The sequence below is a fragment of the Babylonia areolata genome, chromosome 22, assembly GCF_041734735.1.
Source record: "Babylonia areolata isolate BAREFJ2019XMU chromosome 22, ASM4173473v1, whole genome shotgun sequence".
NCBI lineage: Eukaryota > Metazoa > Mollusca > Gastropoda > Neogastropoda > Buccinidae > Babylonia > Babylonia areolata.
In genome coordinates, this window is record NC_134897.1 from 37,000,132 (window position 1) to 37,019,259 (window position 19,128).

Consider the following 19,128-nt stretch of genomic DNA (forward strand, 5'->3'; position numbering starts at 1 on the left):
CTTGCCTTGGAAGTAGACTTGGGAAAGACAATGGCTGAAGTGGCCCAACTTGCCTTGTAAGCAGACCTGGGAAAAACAATGGCTGAGGTGTCCCACCTTGCCTTGTAAGTAGAATTGAGAAAGACAATGGCTGGAGTGGCCCACGCTTGCTTGCCTTGTAAGTTGACTTGGGTAAGTCAGTGGCTGAGGGAATAGGAACCCCACCCCAAGAATCCGGAGTGGAGCCCCTAAGAATGAACACCGTCACTTTTTCCGGCAGCCCCCTGCAGTTCAGTGGTGGTTAGGACGTGTCATCCTGCCTTCCTCTTGCCTACAGTTGCTGGGCGGAGTGGGTGGTGGTGGCGTGGTGGTGGTGGTGGAGGGGGGAGGTTCTCGAGCAACTCACGACCTCAATTCACCCCCTTTTTTTTTGGTCCACCCACGACTGTGACTCCATCATCTCTGGAGTCCCTGACATCTAGATGGACTTCCATGATGATGATGATAATGATGACAATGACGACGACGTCGACGACGATGACGACGATGTTGATGATAATATTGATGATAATGATGACGATGAAGATGATAATGACGACGACGACGACGATGATGATGCTGATGACGACGTCGACGATGATGACGATATTGTTGATGAAGACGATGATGGAGTGATGGCCTATAGGTAACGCGTCCGTCTTAGGAAGTGAGAGAATCTGAGCGCGCTGGTTCGAATCACGGCTCAGCCGCCGATATTTTCTCCCCCTCCACTAGATCTTGAATGGTGGTCTGGACGCTAGTCATACGGATGAGACGATAAACCGAGGTTCCGTGTGCAGCATGCACTTAGCGCACGTAAAAGAACCCACGGCAACAAAATGGTTGTTCCTTGGCAAAATTCTGTAGAAAAATCCACTTTGGCAGGAAAAAAACAAATAAAACTGTGCGCAGGAAAAAAAAAGTGGCGCTGTAGTGTAGCGACGGGATCTCCCTGAATTTGACACAGAGAAATATGTTGTGATAATAAAAAAGAAATACTAATACAAATGATGGAGGTATTTTGTTCTTCGCCCCTGTCGGTCCATGGGTGTTTTTTTGTTTGGTTTTTTTTAATGAAGCTAGGGGTTCGTCAACTCGGCTAGCACTATCTTTTTCGCGAACCATTCTTTTCACGTGATTAATTAATTAGCAGGGCTGGTGTGCCACGTTTTGTCAGCACGGTGAGCTTCCCTGTCTTCGGTTTGATGCTATTTGGAGAGAGATGTCTTCCAAAGGCTGTTCGATGAGAACACACACACACACACACACACACACACACACACTCTCTCTCTCTCTCTGTGTGTGTGTGTGTGTGTGTGTGTGTGTGTGTGTGTGTGTGTGTGTGTGTGTGTGTGTGTGTGTGTGAACTGCTCTCGTTTTAAAACTGAAAGTTGTTTTTTTGTGTTTTTATTTCAAATTAAAAAAAAAATAATTTTATCGTTTTTCTCTGACTCGCTGTCTGCTCTGGAAGCCATTGCAGGTCGCATTGTCAACCATCCGGAGCTTTTAAATTTTTATTTTGTCTATTTTATTTTTTTATATAGATTTTTACCACACTGACAAGGAATGGTCATCGTGCTGCTCTGGCCTGGGTGTTTGGTCATGTGGGTATCCAGGGAAATGAAATTGCTGACCGCCATGCCAAAGATGCCATAAAGGGAGTGATTTCTAAGTCGTTTGTCCCGTACACTGACTTGAAAACTAAAGTTCGGTGCTATGTAAAGAATCTCTGGCAGGAAGAGGACTGAAATAACCAGACAGATACCAAACTTTACCGCAACATTCGTCCATACTTGAATGTTTTACAACCCAATGTTGTTTTTTTTCAAACTGCGTAAGGAAGAGACAGTGTTTTGCTGACCGAGAACGGGTCACACTTTTCTCACACATTTTTGACTCACTTGTGTAAACAAAGTGAGTCTATGTTTTAACCCGGTGTTCGGTTGTCTGCGTGTGTGTGTGTGTGTGTGTGTGTGTGTGTGTGTGTGTGTGTGTGTGTGTGTGTGTGTGTGTGTGTGTGTGTGTGTGTGTGTGTGTGTGTGTGTCTGTGTGTCCGTGTGTCTGTGTGTCCGTGGTAAACTTTAACATTGACATTTTCTCTGCAAATACTTTGTCAGTTGACACCAAATTTGGCATAAAAATAGGAAAAAAATCAGTTCTTTCCAGTCATCTTGTTTAAAACAATATTGCGCCTCTGGGATGGGCACAAAAAATAAAAAAGAAGCCTAATTATATGCAAACTTCATTGACTGTTATATTTATATTTTTTGTATTCTCTAAACTTGGCACTTTGACCTCTTATTCTGACACAACAAGAGGAGTCATTATTATCATTTTTTGTTCAAACAGGAACTTCTTTTGCTAAGCATGGAATTTTTTTTAATTTTTTTGCAAACGTTTTGGTGCAGATAGTAAAAAAAAAGGGAAATTACTCTGTAATTAATGCTAGGGGACTTAATTTATCACAAGTGAGTCTTGAAGGCCTTGCCTCTCTTGTTACTTGTTGAAAGAAGACGCTCCTTGGTGTATTCCGTGTCATACACCATTGACGGTGAAACACCTGTTACTTGGCTGCTGGAACTTGCATGACACGAGAGTGGAAATACTATTATACTGCTGATTCTCTTGGGAGTTTTGTTTCGTGATGTTCCCCCCACCTTGTGCTGTTGTTGAATGCTTAAAAGAAGCGATGATTTTCTGACACAAGAGCTGAGATTTTATTTACATGTAAGATTTTTTTAAACTGATACGTGGACGGTTTTGTTGTTGTTGTTGTTGTTGTCTTTCTACTAGGTTTATTTACTAATCTGACATAGGTATGGTTTTTAACGTGGTGTCAGCCCCTGATATGGCCTTAGTGGTCAGCTGGGCTATAAACAACATGATTTGATTTGATGTGTATGTGCGTGTGTGTGAGAGTGTCTCTGTTGTGTGTGTGTGTGTGTGTGTGTGTGTGTGTGTGTGTGTGTGTGTGTGTGTGTGTGCTGTGCATTTGCGCGCACTCTTTGGGTATCCTTTAGAAGAAGAAGTAAAGAAGTAGAAGACGAAGGACATGAACAAAACAGAACATTAATAACGAGACGAAAAAAAGAACAAGATCTGTTTCAGTTTCAAAAGCTCAAGGAGGCGTCACTGCGTTCGGACAAATCCATATACGCTACACCACATCTGCGAAGCAGATGCCTGACCAGCAGCGTAACCTAACGCGCTTAGTCAGGCCTTGAGAACAAGAACAAAAAGAACAAGAACAACACGAACAAGAAAAATAAGACACCAAAAAAGACGGGCTCTCTCTCTCTCTCTCTCTCTCTCTATCTCTCTCTGGTATCCCTTAGTAGTTCAATCTGCTTTGATTACGGGTTTTCCTTTCTGTTCCATTTAATTTGTTTTGCATCGTTTTCTGTTCTGATTTGTACCTACCATGTCACTTAGAGCTGCACAGAAAAAGACATTAAACATTTCAGCGTTGGGTGTTAGTGTTCTCTCTCTCTCTCTCTCTCTGTCTGTCTGTGGCATCCCTTAGTAGTTTAGTTTGCTCTCATTACGGTTTTTCCTTTCTGTTCCATTTAATTTGTTTCGCATCGTTTTCTGTTCTGATTTGTACCTACTATGTCACTAAAGCTTGACAGCTAATGTGGAGTGATGGTCTAGAGGTAACGTGTCCGCCTCGGAAGCGAGAGAATCTGAGCGCGCTGGTTCGAATCACGGCTCAGCCGCCGATATTTTCTCCCCCTGCACTAGACCTTGATTGGTGGTCTGGACGCTTAGTCATTCGGATGAGAAGATAAACCGAGGTCCCGTGTCAGCATGCACTTAGCGCAAGTAAAAGAACCCACGGCAACAAAAGGGTTGTTCCTGGAAAAATTCCTTAGAAAAATCCACTTCGATAGGAAAAACAAATAAAAACCGCACGCAGGAAAAAAAAAAAATTAAAAAAATGGGTGGTGCTGTAGTGTAGCGACGCGCTCTCTCTGGGGAGAACAGCCCGAATTTCAAAACCAAAAAATCTGTTGTGATAAAAAGAAATACAAATACAAATGGCATTAAACATTTCAGTGTTCAGTGTTCAGTGTTTCAGTGTTCAGTGCTCTCTCTCTCTCTCTCTCTCTCTCTCTCTCTCTCTCTCTCTGGGCTCTTCACTCACCCGTCCTGAAGTTGATGACGATGTCCAGGAAGAAGACGGTGTCGGACATGCAGTTGAAAACAATCCAGTGGGTGCTGAGGTCGTCGTTGAAGAAGGAGATGGCCACGGGCAGGATGATGAGATTGGCGATCAGCAGCACCAGCATGAACAGATCCCAGTAGAACCTGAGAACAAAGACACACACACACACACACACATCAGTTTTGTTTGAGGTTTCGTTTTTCGTTGTTTTTTTTTTTGTTTGTTTTTTTGTTGTTGATAATTTTCTCTTTTTCTTTTTTTTTCGGGGGTGGGTGGTGGGGGGCTAGGAGAAAGTAGGGGAGGAGGGGGTGGCGCGGGGGGGTTTAGGGGGTGGAGAAGATGGTAGGGTGGGGTTGAGTGCAGGAGGTAGGGGGTCTGTCTGTTTTTTTATGAAAAATTCTGTTGTACTACGTTTTTGACATAAGAAATTTCTCTGTGAGAAAAATTCCGGCCGCTTTCTCCGGTACAACGCCACCATTTTGTGTGTGTGTGTGTGTGTGTGTGTGTGTGTGTGTGTGTGTGTGTGTGTGTGTGTGTGTGTGTGTGTGTTGTTTTCAAGTGTATTTGTATTTGTTTTACTATCAAAGTAGGCTTAGCCGGGGCCGAGGAGGGGGTGGGGGGGGGGGGGTGGGGGTAAAATCCCGGTCCGACAAAGGGACTCTAACCAACGGACGCCTTTAGTCTTTGCTCGTTAAATTCAAAATTCACAACATTCATTGCTACAGCGGACCCATTTTTACCTTCTCCCCAATCTCAGAGGTTTTTTTTTTTTTAATTATTATTATTTTTCTTCTTCATATCTCAATCTGGCTCAGTAAGAGGCATGATGAGGATTTAGTCATTAATCTTCTTCCTTCTCGTCGATCAGCATTTTCGAAATTGCAGATTTGTGTTTGTTTTTGTTTTGTTTTTGTTTTAGAAGCACGGATGAAAGAATAAAATTATCCATGGCCTTCATTCATACATACAATAAAAGAAGAAAAATTTTAGGGGCACTCATTGATTGATTTATTGACTTATCTATTACTGTATGTATCTATTTATTCAATCATTCATTTACTTATTAGCTATGTATCTACATATTTTCAGTGGACATTTTTAACCCGGTAAATTTCCCCAACTCTTGATGTGTTGTACCTCCTTCAATGTAAACTTGATTACATCATTCATTTATTTGTTTGTTCTTTTTTTCTTCTTCTTCTTCTTTCACTTCCTTCTCTCCTTCTTTATATTCACCTGATCCACTCCCATGTTTCATGTATGCGCCTGAGAGTAGAAAAAAATATTAAAAAAAACAACAAGAAACAAAGAGAAAATAAACGAGCACGGTGATTCCCGTCAGCTGAAAGAGATTTAATGATCTGTTGGAATGAAAGGTTTCATGTTTTAACGCTACCATGGGTGAGAGGAAGGATATACGGATACTAGGATGGGCGGAAGAGCTTTTTTTCTTTATCAAAACGGATGAGAACCTGTGGCGGGGTTTGTAAAATAAAAAAGAAAAAAAGAGGAGGGGGGGGGGGGGGGGGTTGCAGGGGGTAGAGGGGCGTTCGGGGGCGGTGGGAGATGAAGGGGGGGGGGGGGTAAGCTTTCTGTATTTTTTCTTTCTCCCATCATTACCAATATCAATCATTATCTTTCTGTATATTTTTCTTTCTCCCATCATTACCAGTATCAATCATTATGAGATGCTGTGATGCTCCTCCATATCAATTTCAAATAAGACTTGCGATTTTTACAGCATGATAATGATCACGTCGCCATTATCCTCGTCACAGATTTTTTTGATCTCCCGTGTCAAAACATGTGCGGACCTGCTAGTGCCTGAAACCCCTTCGTGTGTATATGCAAGCAAAAGATCAAATAGGCACGTTAAAGATCCTGTAATCCATGTCAGCGTTCGGTGGGTTATGGAGACAAGAACATACCTAGCAAGCAAGCATACACACAGGAGTATGGCTGCCTGCATGGCGGAGTAAAAAATACAACAATAGTCATACATGTAAAATGTTAAACATCTGTATGGGTATGATACCTGAATGAATGGCACAGGAAACGAATGATGGGCACCCAAAAGCAGACGTCAGTCGGCTCTACCCAGATAGGCAGGCCTGTTGTGCAAGGCTCTTAGAACTTGGTCTTCGACCACTTCTCTCTCTCTCTCTCTCTCTCTCTCTCTCTCTCTCTCTCAGACTCCGTACACACAAGCACACAACACACACACACACACACACACACACACACACACACACACACACACACTAATATCACTGATAGTGAAAAGACGCTAAACAAAAGAACACACACACACACACACACACACACACACGATTTATGTTACTGCCTGTCTACCAAAAACAAAACATAGTTGAGTAAGGGTCAGCAGTTTCCTCCAGACAGTCGGACAAATCCTTTAATGGAGGTTTTTTTGTTTGTTTTTTTTTTGGGTGGGGGTGGGGGTGGGGGGTGGGGAGAAAGTTGAACTACTGACTTAACTTGTTCATTTCCCTTCTTTTTCTTCTCATCAACTCTCTATCTGTGTGTGTGTGTGTGTGTGTGTGTGTGTGTGTGTGTGTGTGTGTGTGTGTGTGGTCTGTCTGTCTGTCTCTGTCCCCCCGACCCTCCTACTGTCTTTTATCCTCTTTCAGTCTCTGTCATGGTCTGTGGATGGGGAAAAGCTGAGTACAACGAAACTTCGTATTTATATCTTTTTTTTCTTTTCTTTATTTTTTTTTAATAATCTTAATACTCTGTTTGTCTGTCTGACTGACAGTCTCGATTGTGGTCACACGGGTACGGTACGCCGTGTGTGTGTGTGTGTGTGTGTGTGTGTGTGTGTGTGTGTGTGTGTGTGTGTGTGTGTGTGTGTGTGTGTGTGTGTGTGTGTGTGTGTGTGTGTGTATGCGCCTCTGTGTGAGCGCACGCGCGCATTCGTACGATCTGTTTTCTTGTTTCTCATTGTCTGCAAAATGTTATGTCTGCGTCTTCACTTGCGTGTTTTTCCTCTCCATTCTCGCATGTTCTCCGCATCCCCATCTCTTTGCACATCTTCACCCTTCCCCCCCCCCCTCTCTCTCTCTCTCTATCTCTATCTCTCTCTCCCTCGCCTATTTCTCTACAGCTATCACATCCTCTCTCTCTCTCTCTTGTACCTGTTTTTTTTTCTTCTTTTTTTCTTCATAGGAACTGTTTTGCTATCTACTGGAAAAATCGAATCCGAACTGTGTGTGTTTCTACTTTGTTTGGATTTGTTGTTGAAAGGCATAGAAGGAGACAGAGACGGAGAGAGGGAGAAGACAGAGACAGAGAGAGACAAAATGAAAAGGAGATTTGGAACAGTTTTACCGAGAGTAACCAGAAACCATACATCCTCTGTGGTATTTCAGAGCCATTTTCCTTAGGAAAAAAAACAACAATAACAACAACGAAAACATCATCCTTGCTACAATTTTTTTTTTTTTTTTTCCCCAAATCAATAAACAATTCGAACATTCTAAAAAGGCACGTACGTTAAACCCGATCTGCAAATAAACAGGACAGCTGCAATCATCAGAATTAAGAAGAGAGTAGAGAGAAGGGAACGGTGTAATTTGACCACAGTTTGACTCCACAAAGAAAATATTCCCCCCGGAAACATCCTGGGATTCCCGGAATATCTAACTCTCGGGCCTCCCGTGTGCAGCATGCACTTAGCGCACGTAAAAGAACCCTGTAACAAAAGGGTTGTTCTTGGCAAGATTATGAAGAAAAATCCACTTCGACAGGAAAAACAAGTAAAAAAAACCCAAAAAAACAAAAACAACTGTACGCAGGGAAACAAATATTTAAATAGGTGGCGCTGTAGTGTAGCGACGCGCTCTCCCTGGGAAGAGCAGCCCGAATTTCACACAGAAAAATCTGTTGTGATAAAAAGAGAAATACAAATACAAATGATTAAACGATCAGCTGGCAGAATAACTTCCAGACCCCCTCCCTTTTTTTTTCAGTGAAAACCAGACATATCGGTATCATGTGTACAGCACTTCGTTTTGTATAGTCCCAAAATATCATATCAATGGAGCTATGTCAAGTGACAGACAGCAGGATCCCGAAGATGCTTTTGTATGGCCAGCTGAAGGAAGGCCACCGTGAACTTGGAAGACCCTGCAAGCGCTTTAAGGACACCTTGAAGACAAACCTGAAAGTCTGTGACATAGACATCGCTTCCTGGGAAACTGATGCCCTTGACCGCTGTCGCTGGAGGATGCTGTGCTCTAGTGGCGTTTGAAAACAAGAGAACGCTGGCCATTAAGGAGAAGCGTGAGCTAAGGAAGCAAGGCTCAACTTCTGGAGACGTTTTCTCTTGCAACACTTGTGGGAAGTGCTGCGCATCCAGAATCGGCCTCTTCTCCCATATCAGGACACACACCGACAGATAAGCCTGCCTGCCTACTCATCCGTCGGACCGACGGGAGACTCCATCATGTCAAGTGAATTCCGAGATAGTTATGTTTAAAATATTTGCACTATTTTTCTTTCTTTCTTTTTTAAAAAGACAACTCAGTTTCAGTTTCTCAAGGAGGCTTCACTGCGTTCGGACAAATCCATTCTGGTTTGTGTTTGGTAGGTTCCTGAGCAACAGCATATCCGAACTCGCTTAGTCAGGCCTTGAGTGAGTGCAGATATAATTTGTATACCTATCAGAGTGAATTTCGTCTTGCCGAGATTTGCCAGAGGACAAACACTTATGTTGATACAGACTGCTTCTTCTATCAGTACGCAGAGTGCATGCTGTATAATAGGGACTTCGGTTTATCGTCTCAACCGATGACAAGTGTCATGTCAATCATGAAAGTAGTTGGCTGATTGTGTAGGTCGAATGTATGTGTGTATGTATGTATGTTTGTTTGTTTGTTTGTATGTATGTTTGTATGTATGAATGTATGCTTTTTTTGTTTCTTTGTTTGTATTGTGCGTACGAGTTTGTATGCGCATATAATTATATGTTTATTGTGCATGATTGTGATGTTTATTGTGCATGATTGTGAGCTGAGGATTGAGTGTGTTTCGTCTGCGTGTGTGTGTGTGTGTGTGTGTGTGTGTGTGTGTGTGTGTGTGTGTGTGTGTGTGTGTGTGTGTGTGTGTGTGGATTGTGAGGCGCTTTGTGCAATGAAGAAAGCGCTTATAAATGTCCAGTTATTATTATTATTATTATTATTATTATTAATCATTGTTATTGTTGTTGTTGTTACTGCTGCTGCTGTTGCTGTTGTTGGTGTTATCATCATTATCATTATTATTTTTAATAAATGGCACTGTTTTTTAGCCAGTCTCCACATACCTTTTTTTTCTTTTTTTTTTTCCTTTTTTAAGACAAATCTCACCTCAGGAAGTAAAACAGCAATGTATGTGTTTTTTGGTTTTTTTACCGAGCCTCTCCCCCCCCAGGCACCCCCCCCCCCCCCACCACCACCACACCCATGCCAGCCCCTTAATCCACACATCCCACTCTCCGAGGAAAGGGTCTGCTTTGCTTCAGGAATGTTCCGGAATCACAAAACACGTCTAACCCTCCACTCAGCTTCCCCCCGCCCACACACACACACACACACAACCCCCCCCCTCACCCCTCCATGCCTACCCTCTCACTCTTACCAACCACCACTCTCTGTCTGTCTAGCGTCTGTCTGTCTGTCTGTCTGTCTGTCTCTCTTTCTCTCTCTCTCGCCTTTTCAATGTAACAGAAAATAAAAGCAGCAATGCTCTACTATACTGTCACACTGACTGAGAGGTAACTCGTTTTAGACGACTCAAGGGAGTCTGCCGAAGATGGTGTACAATGAAAAAAGAAGAAGAAGAAGAAGAAAAAAAGAAGAAAAAAAAAAAGCAAGAAAAGAAGAAGTGTGTTTCTCTGTTTTTCCCCAGTTCTGTTACATCCGTTTGTTTGTCTGTATGTGTGTGTGCGGGCGGGTTTGGGGGTGGGGATGGGGTGTGTGTGTGTGTGTGTGTGTGTGTGTGTGTGTGTGTGTGTGTATGTGTGTGTATTTGTGCGCGCGCGCGCATAACTGATTCTCTTCTCTGTTTCGCTCTCTCTGCCTGATGGTTTCTCTGACATTATTTTATCATCGTCCCCGAGAACATACACATGCAGAGAGAGAGAGAGAGAGAGAGAGAGAGAGAGAGAGAGACAGAGAGAGACAGAGAGAGACAGAGAGCAAAACACACACACACACACACACACACACACACACACACACACACACACCTGTACAAGAATCAATATAAATCCACCTCCATCCTTACTCGCCCAGATACGGAGATGTATCATCTAACCAAATACAGCAAAATTCGACTAAATACCGTGGTTTCTCTCCATAATTCATTCTCATACAAGTCGGGAATTAAAAACAAACCCAAAAAACATCAATGCTACTTTATGCAATATCTGCATTGTCAAAAAAAAAAAAGAAAAGAAAAAAAGAAAAGAAAAGAAAAAGAAAGAAAGAGGCTTTCATTACTTCATTCTTTACTTTTCAGGGGAAACATCTCTTCAAAGAGAACAGCCCTCGGTGATTTAAACAAAGTCCAGAAGAAAATTACGTTCACTTTTTCCTCTTCGTGTGGTCTCTAAATCGAGTATCCAAGACCTGGTCCTTTTTTTTGTGTGTCTTTTTTTTCCCGTCGAAAGAGAAAAAAAAGAAGAAAAGATCGCGGTCAAGATGTCTAGTGTAGTAACTAGTTTGGGTAGGGTAGTGTCTAAGACTTAGGGAGCTGTAACAAGGAGGGTGGGTTTTTTTTGTTATTTTTTTTTTCCCAGTCTCTCTGTGTGATTGTCTGTTCGTCTATCTATATGTATAAAAGTCTGCCTTTTTTCCCCTTCTTTTCCATGAGTATTCCTGTATACTTCTCCCTCTCATTCTCTCTCCCTTCCTCACTCACACACACACACACACACACACACACACACACACACACACACGCACCCCCCTCCCCCCAACCCCCACCCCCAACACACACACGCACTTTTTCACTTTTTCTCTCCCTCTCTAGCCCTCACACACAAAACAGCTAACACATACTCGCACGCAGAAACACGCACACACACACACGCACGCACGTAGGTACGGACATACACAGACACACACACACACACACACACACACACACACACACACACACACACACAGCACACTGCACCTTTTCTGTACAACGACCTCCTGTTTACGAAGCCCAAAGGAATGCTGAGTGACCAAAAGTTGCGGGTGCTTTTTTTATAATAATAATAATGGATACTTATATAGCACACTATCCATAAATCTGCTCTAGGTGCTTTACAAGAACGCTTTTGTTAACATATGTTACATACACACACCAAAATGTGACTACACACACACACACACACACACACACACACTCGCGCGCGCGCGCGCGCGCGCGCTGCATACATACATTTTAACATACATGTGTATCTAAGAGCTACTCTAACACATACGCACACATAGGCAGGCACAAACTTACATAAACACACGCACACGCACACACAATACGCATTCATATACATGCATGCAGTTATGTACACATACATATGTATACACACATAGTCAAGCACAGCTAACGCAAAGGAAGTGGACCTGCCACAATTGAACTTATTGCTGAGGGAAAAGGTGAGTTTTGAGACGAGATTTAAAAGATGCGAGGGAATCAGAATGACGGAGGTTATCAGGGAGCTTGTTCCACGTCTTTGGCGATTGAAAAGAAAACGATCTGTGTCCATAGGTCTTACTTCTGACGTGAGGTATCCTGAGGTCGAGTATCAGAGGAAGAACGGAGCTGGCGAGACGGGGTATAGATATGGATGAGTTCAGAAAGATACTTGGGGCCAGATCCGTTGACTGCAGAAAAGGTCAGAGTGGATAGCTTATAGTCTATTCGATCAGAAACAGGCAACCAGTGGAGAGACTGAAGGAGAGGAGAAACATGGTAAAATTTAGAAGCTCTGCAAATGAGTCTGGCAGCGTTATTCTGAATTCGTTGGAGTCTGTCTAACAGATATTTGGGAAGGCCGGCCAAAAGAGAGTTGCAGTAATCTAATCTTGAGAGAACCAGAGAGCATACAAGTGTCTTGGTTGCATCGGTTGAGAGATAGTGGCGGGTAGAGCTGATTCTACGCAGTTCCAAATAGGCAACTTTACAGATATTCGAAATGTGCTGTTGGAAGGAAAGAGACTGGTCTAGGATTACATCAAGACTGCGAACAGAGGGAGAAAGTGAAACAGGTGTGCTATTGATCAGAACAGAGTCAGGAAAGGAAGGATGTTGACGAAACTTCTTTGGACAGGTTATCATTAATTCAGTCTTATCATCATTTAATTGCAGCTTGTTGAGAGTCATCCAGTCCTTTAGGCCAGCAATACACGCCTGTGTTTGAGTCACCAGTGCATCAAATTCAGCTCTGGAAGCCGACTGATAAAGTTGTGTGTCATCAGCAAAGCTCTCATGCGACATCGCATGATGACTGATGACATCCGACACAGGAGCCGCATACAGCACGAAAAGAACAGGACCTAGGACGGACTCCTGTGGGACACCATATTTCAAGGCAGATACTCTAGAGTATCTACCATTTACACATACTTTCTGTGTACGATCTGACAGGTAAGACGTGATCCATGCTAGTGCAGTGTCACGAATACCAAAGGAAGTTTTAAGTCTGTTCAAGAGGATAGAGTGGTCGATAGTGTCAAAAGCTGCTGACAAGTCTAAGAGAGCGAGAACAGATATCTTATCCTCATCAAGTCCCGAAAGCAAATCATTCACTATTCTAAGAAGGGCTGTTTCGCAACTATGACCACGTCTATAAGCTGACTGGTGGGAATTAAGTAAACCATTTTGTTCCAGATGAGCTAAGAGCTGAGACAATATGATCTTTTCTAGCAGTTTTGATAAAAATGACAGATTAGAGACAGGTCGATAATTTTTCAAACAATTATGATCCAAAGATGGTTTCTTGATGCGTGGACGTACAACAGCAGATTTGAAGCTTTCTGGGAAACAACCAGACAGTAAGGAAGAATTGATGACATGAGTAATATGTGGCAGTAGAACATCAATACATTCAACCAACAAAGAAGACGGGACAGGGTCAAGCTCACAGGATTTCGAACAAGCGGTCAGACACACTTTCTTCACAAAATCTTCAGTAACCAGTTGGAAACAATGTAAAACAGGACCACTGTACACGCGTTCTTGAACGGGTGAAGAAGGAGACACAACAGAGTCAAGCTTCTCACGAATGCATGATATTTTGCCGGTGAAGAAGTCAGAAAACTTTTGAGGGAGTTCCTGCACCGAAAATGTTGTAGAGAGAGGAGTGTTTTTCATTTTACCTTGTAGATTGTTCGTAGCGTTGAAAAGCTGTTTGGCTGTGGTGCATGCAAGGATTTTAGAAGAGTAGAACTTCGACTTTGCCCTGTCAATAATGTTTGTTACACTATTCCCGGCTGTCTGAAAAATGTCCCTACTGACGGTCAAACAAGTGGCGCGCCAGTGCCTCTCAGCTCTCCTTCTCTCCCGCTTGGCCTCCAGCAGCTCTTGTCCCACAGTGTTGTACCAAGGCGACGGGGGACGATTGGAGATCAGGCGCCGAGTTGACGGGGCGTGCCTAATAATATTATATAATATTACTTTTTGTGGGAAAAAAACCGAAGACAATAACATTGCACCGAATATTACGTAATGATAATTTAGACTTCCATGATCAGAAATTGCGAGATTACCATGTTTTATATTCCAAGGACAACCACGTTTTCCAATCGAATACACAAAACTATAATTCAGCCGGTTACCATTTCTTGCTGGTCGATTTTAGGGCCCTCAAAACATCCATACGAACGCTCCTATTTTCCAGGAAACAAAACTGTTGCTGTATAGATTCTGTCGAGAAATATAAACACATACATATGTATTTTTTTATTGTCATTATTTGTATATACTTTCATAAGTTATAACTTTTATTATTATAACGATAGTTATGTTGGATCAAGCAGAATTAATGCCTTATTCCTTCCCTATGATGGTGAGAAGTGTCAGTCAGTTTTGTACACTGTGTTTTCCAGATTAAAATGGGGATGATAAATTACCTTTCCCCTGTCTCAGAAGGACGTCCTTTTAAAGAAGAGTGAAGAGCGCTGTGATTCCGCTAATTTGCAACAGAAGAAAATGACTCCTTTCCCTTCCTTCGTGTGAAGCCTGCAAAGATGACACGCACGCAATCCATTCTTCTCTCTCTCTCTCTCTCTCTCTCTCTCTCTCTCGACAAAGAAGAGGCATAGGTTGTTGTCAAGATGTGTCTTGTATAAATGCGAAAGAAAGCTGGAGGGGGGGGGGGGAGAGAGAGAGAGAGAGAGAGAGAGAGAGAGAGAGAGAGAGAGAGAGAGAGAGAGAGAGAGAGAGAGAGAGAGAGAGATGAGAGGCAGACATACATACATATATACATACAGAGACAGACAGACAGAGCAGACAGACAGTGGGCATAGACAGAGAATCACAGAGAAATATATATATATATAAAATATATATATATATATATATATATATATAGAGAGAGAGAGAGAGAGAGAGAGAGAGAGAGACAGAGACAGAGACAGACAGAGAGAGAGATCGTAGGACAGACAGAAACACAAACATAAACACAGAAACAATACCCTTCAGTCCATGACCAGACCAATCCGTTTTCAGATTCAAGGGAGGGTAGAGGGGTGGTGGTGGGGTGCGGGGAGGAGGTGGGGGGGGGGGTGTCAGAACTTGCGAAACGGTATCAACACAGTAACACGTCAGACCACAGGTTGCTTTGAAACAGAAGACAAAAGAAGACAAAAGAGGAGCCTACATTGAAGCCTTGACCTTTGCATACACCAAGCGTGAAGAAGACAAAAAGAACGTAGGCATACATTTTTGCATTGTTAACTCTTTCCATACGAACGGCGAAAGAGACGACGTTAACAGCGTTTCACCCCAATTACCATCATCAAAATGTTGCAAGCGTAAGGCTCTTATACTGAAGACGTGAAAGTTGACAAAGAAAACCACAATTCTGACGACGGAAGCTAAAGGTTGGGTCATTCAGACACCCACTGGACATCCGAGGGGTCTGTGTAGAGGAGAAGAGAGGACTGGCCTGTACTGAGTGAGTTAAACCTTATATTGCCTTGCTTGTTCAGAATGTATAATTACAACGCTGTTGAAAAAAGAGCTGCATAGTTTTAAAAAAAATGAATATAGGCTAAAAAAAAAAAAAAAAAAAAAAATCATCAGTAATACATTGTTTGAGCATTTCTTTAAAAAAAAGACATCCGTCACATAATTTATGATGTCCGAATTGTCTCAAGAAATATTCATTCATTTATTTATTTATTAAGATGTCTTACAATAGCGCATATCCTTGAAGATCAACGCGTTTTACAATACAATATCGTGTCATTGCCAACATTGTCTTTTGCATTTTTCCATGACACTTTTTTTTATTTCTCTTTTCCTGTCCATTTGCAGGTAACCCTGTTTAACTACCAACAGCAGAAAGATGTTGATGAATAAATGTAGGATTTGTGGAATGGATGCGTGAGAGATGGGGAATTTAAAAAAAATGTTTAAAAAAAAAAGAAAAAAAAAAGGACGCCGGCTTTTAATCAAACCGAGCACGATTCGGATCCAGTCTGTCCTGTTCACGGAGATAATGAACGCTATGTGTCCCAAAGTCCCTAATCCTCCTTCCTTGTCCTCAACAGTTTCTCTTTGCGGGGAGCCAGAGAAAAGAGACTGACAATTGGATGAGAGACATCCACCACCACCACCACCACTACTACCACCACCACCACCCCACCGGTGTTGCAGTCCAGAAGTGATCCCATACCAGATTTGTCCCTCCCACTGATCGTTAAGCTGCCAAATAGCCAACAGGAAAACAAACAAACAAACAAACAAAACCCCTCATAATCATATCTCTTGCACTGTCTCTTTCAACAGGCGTTTGCATGAGGTAGGCTTTTTCTCTCTTTTTAATATACTGGGTGCATAAATGAGAGAGAGAGAGAGAGAGAGAGAGAGAGCGCACAAACACACACACACACACACGCACGCACAAACAACAACAACTACACACACACACACACACACACACACACACACACACACACACTCACACTCACACACAGACCACACCGCACTTACCAACCTACACAAGCACGTGCCTGCGCATAGCAATACATCCTGTCAAATCCGCGACAGACAGAGATACCATGGTCTGATCGAACGCAGGAGTGAGCCCCTTCGCGAATTCCTCACTGGCCACACATCTCACCATCCTTGGCAACAACGTAACTACAGACATCACCAGAATGCCCAAGGAACAACCACGAGAGAGAGAGAGACAGAGACAGAGACAGAGAGACACACTGACGGACGGACAGAGATACAACGAGCCAGAGAGAGGGACAGAAAGAGAGAGACAGAAACAGGAGACAGGAGAGAGAGAGAGAGAGAGAGAGAGAGAGAGAGAGAGAGGGAGAAAGTTATTTCTTTAATATAACGTCTTTTCACTTTGAGTGATATTAAACGTATACACATCCGTGCGTAGGCACGTGTGTGTGTGTGTGTGTGTGTGTGTGTGTGTGTGTGTGTGTGTGTGTGTGTGTGTGTGTGTGTGTGTGTGTTTTGCAAAAGACAGAGCGAACGATGGAGACAAGGAACACTGAACCAGACTGGTCTTTGGCGTGCGTGTGTGTGTGTGTGTGTGTGTGTGTGTGTGTGTGTGTGAAAGAAAAGATAGAGAGAGAGAGAGAGGCAGAGACAGAGACTGAGATCGGGGAGTGTGTGTGTGTGTGTGTGTGTGTGTGTGTGTGTGTGTGTGTGTGTGTGTGTGTGTGTGTGTGTGTGTGTGTGTATGGAAGGGAGAGAGAGACAGACAAACAGTACAGACACACAGACAGAGGGCCAGAGAGAAAGAGAAAGAGAGAGAGAGAGACAGAGAATGTGTAAGTGTGTGCATGTCTGTGCATGTCTGTGTGTGTGTGTGTGTGTGTGTGTGTGTGTGTGTGTGTGCGTGCGTGCGTGCGTGCGTGTGTGTTTTGAGAGAGAGAGACAGGGACAGAGAGAGACAAACAGACAGGCAGAGACAGAGACTGGGAGACAGAGAGACAGAACACCGTTGAGGAAATCGGGTTACAGACCGCGCGAACACCGTGGAACAAAATAGCATTTTCTTCGTTAAAAGCCGCAGCTCTACCCCGGCCAGATTCCGATGAGGTCTGAACGTTTCCTGCTAAACACCTCGGAACCTTAAAAATAAGTAAATAAATAAATAAATAATAATAATAATAAAAATACTGGCCTGTTCGCTTTTTGCTGCTCCAGGCTTCGGAGGAACACTGCTTGATATTTTGACCGTTTATCTTCTGTACGAGGATTTCAATTTGTTGGTGCTGCTTCCCCGATTTGGGTGGGTGCATTGAATTTGTATTATTTCGTATTTGTATTTCTTTTTATCACAAATGATTTCTCTGTGTGAAATTCGAGCTGCTCTCCCCAGGGAGAGCGCGTCGCAACACTACTGCGCCACCCATTTTTTTGTTTGTATTTTTTCCCTGCATGCTGTTTTATTTGTTTTTCCTATCGAAGTGGGTTTTTCTACATAATTTTGCCCGGTACAACCCTTTTGTTGCCGTGGGTTCTTTTACGTGCGCTAAAAGCATGCTATAGCCGGGACCTCTGTTTATCGTCTCATCCGAATGACTAGCGTCCAGACCACCACTCAAGTTCTAGGGTTAGGTCTAGAATATATTACACATTAAACAGAACAACAGGAATCTTTTGTTTTTGTCATTTTTTTTTCCAATGTGGGTACTTAACACCATTATATTCCACGTAAAAAAAAAGAAGAAAAAAAAAAAGAAAAGACGAAGCAGAGGACGAAACAGTTTCAGTTTCTCAAGAGAGTCACAGTCTTCGGACAAATCCAGATCGGATATATTGCATAACTAACATGCAATTACATTTAACAGTAATAATTCAATATTGATAACAATAATTAGAAACCATTAACGCAATTATGAAGAACATTAAAGGAATGTAGAAATAGGGCTATGAACTAATGCCTGTGAAAGTTCGACCAAAAGAACCTCGTCAGAAAAAAAAAAATCATCTGCAGAATAATTATTCCCTTTGAAACACGGGCAAGAAGGTATGTAACTGCTGACAGTGAAACATACAATGATGCAAGCTAAACTGCTTACCACAGGTGCATGTAACATTTTTACTATACTTTGTCTTCAGCACATCAAGTTTTTATACGGAAAAAAGTAGAGGTTACGTGTGTGTGTGTGTGTGTGTGTGTGTGTGTGTGTGTGTGTGTGTGTGTGTGTGTGTGTGTGTGTGTGTACCTATCAGGGTGGGAGGACAATACTTTTTGATGCCATGGGTTCTTTTTTTTTTTCAGTGAGCCAAGTGCGTGCTGCACGCGGGGTCTTCGGTTTATGGTCTCATCAGAACGACTAGACGCTGGGTTCGATTTTCCTGTCAAACTGGGGAAAAAGGCGAGAGTGGGATTCGAACCCAGACCCTCACGGACACTGTATTGACAGATGAGCGTCTTACCCATTTTTGCCACCTGGGAAGAAGATTCAAGAAGCAGGAGAAAGTTTGAAAAATCTTTTTTATATAATAGAATAGAATGGAATACAATATGTCTTTATTACCAAGTGTACCGGGGTCACAAGGAATACTGGAGAGGGGTGTGTGTGTGTGTGTGGGGGGGGGGGTTGTACATAACAAGGTACGAACATAAATCGAAAATCTTACACAAACACAGATACAGTAGGAATTACGATACACACAAGTGCATATCAATATAAACACGTGCGCATACTCACACATGCAAGCACTGCACACACACACACACACACACACACACATAC

At 42.7% G+C, this 19,128-nt stretch overlaps 1 protein-coding gene across 1 annotated transcript in view; it reads right to left on the reverse strand.

Moving 5' to 3' along the window:
• The window catches only part of LOC143297117 (uncharacterized), a 188,800-nt gene that overhangs the window by 69,865 nt on the left and 99,807 nt on the right, over positions 1 to 19,128 (reverse strand). Inside the window, exon 2 of the mRNA XM_076609291.1 lies at positions 4,163 to 4,326. Within this exon, the coding sequence (XP_076465406.1) occupies positions 4,163 to 4,326 (164 nt within the window). The remainder of the gene's footprint in view (positions 1 to 4,162; positions 4,327 to 19,128) is intronic.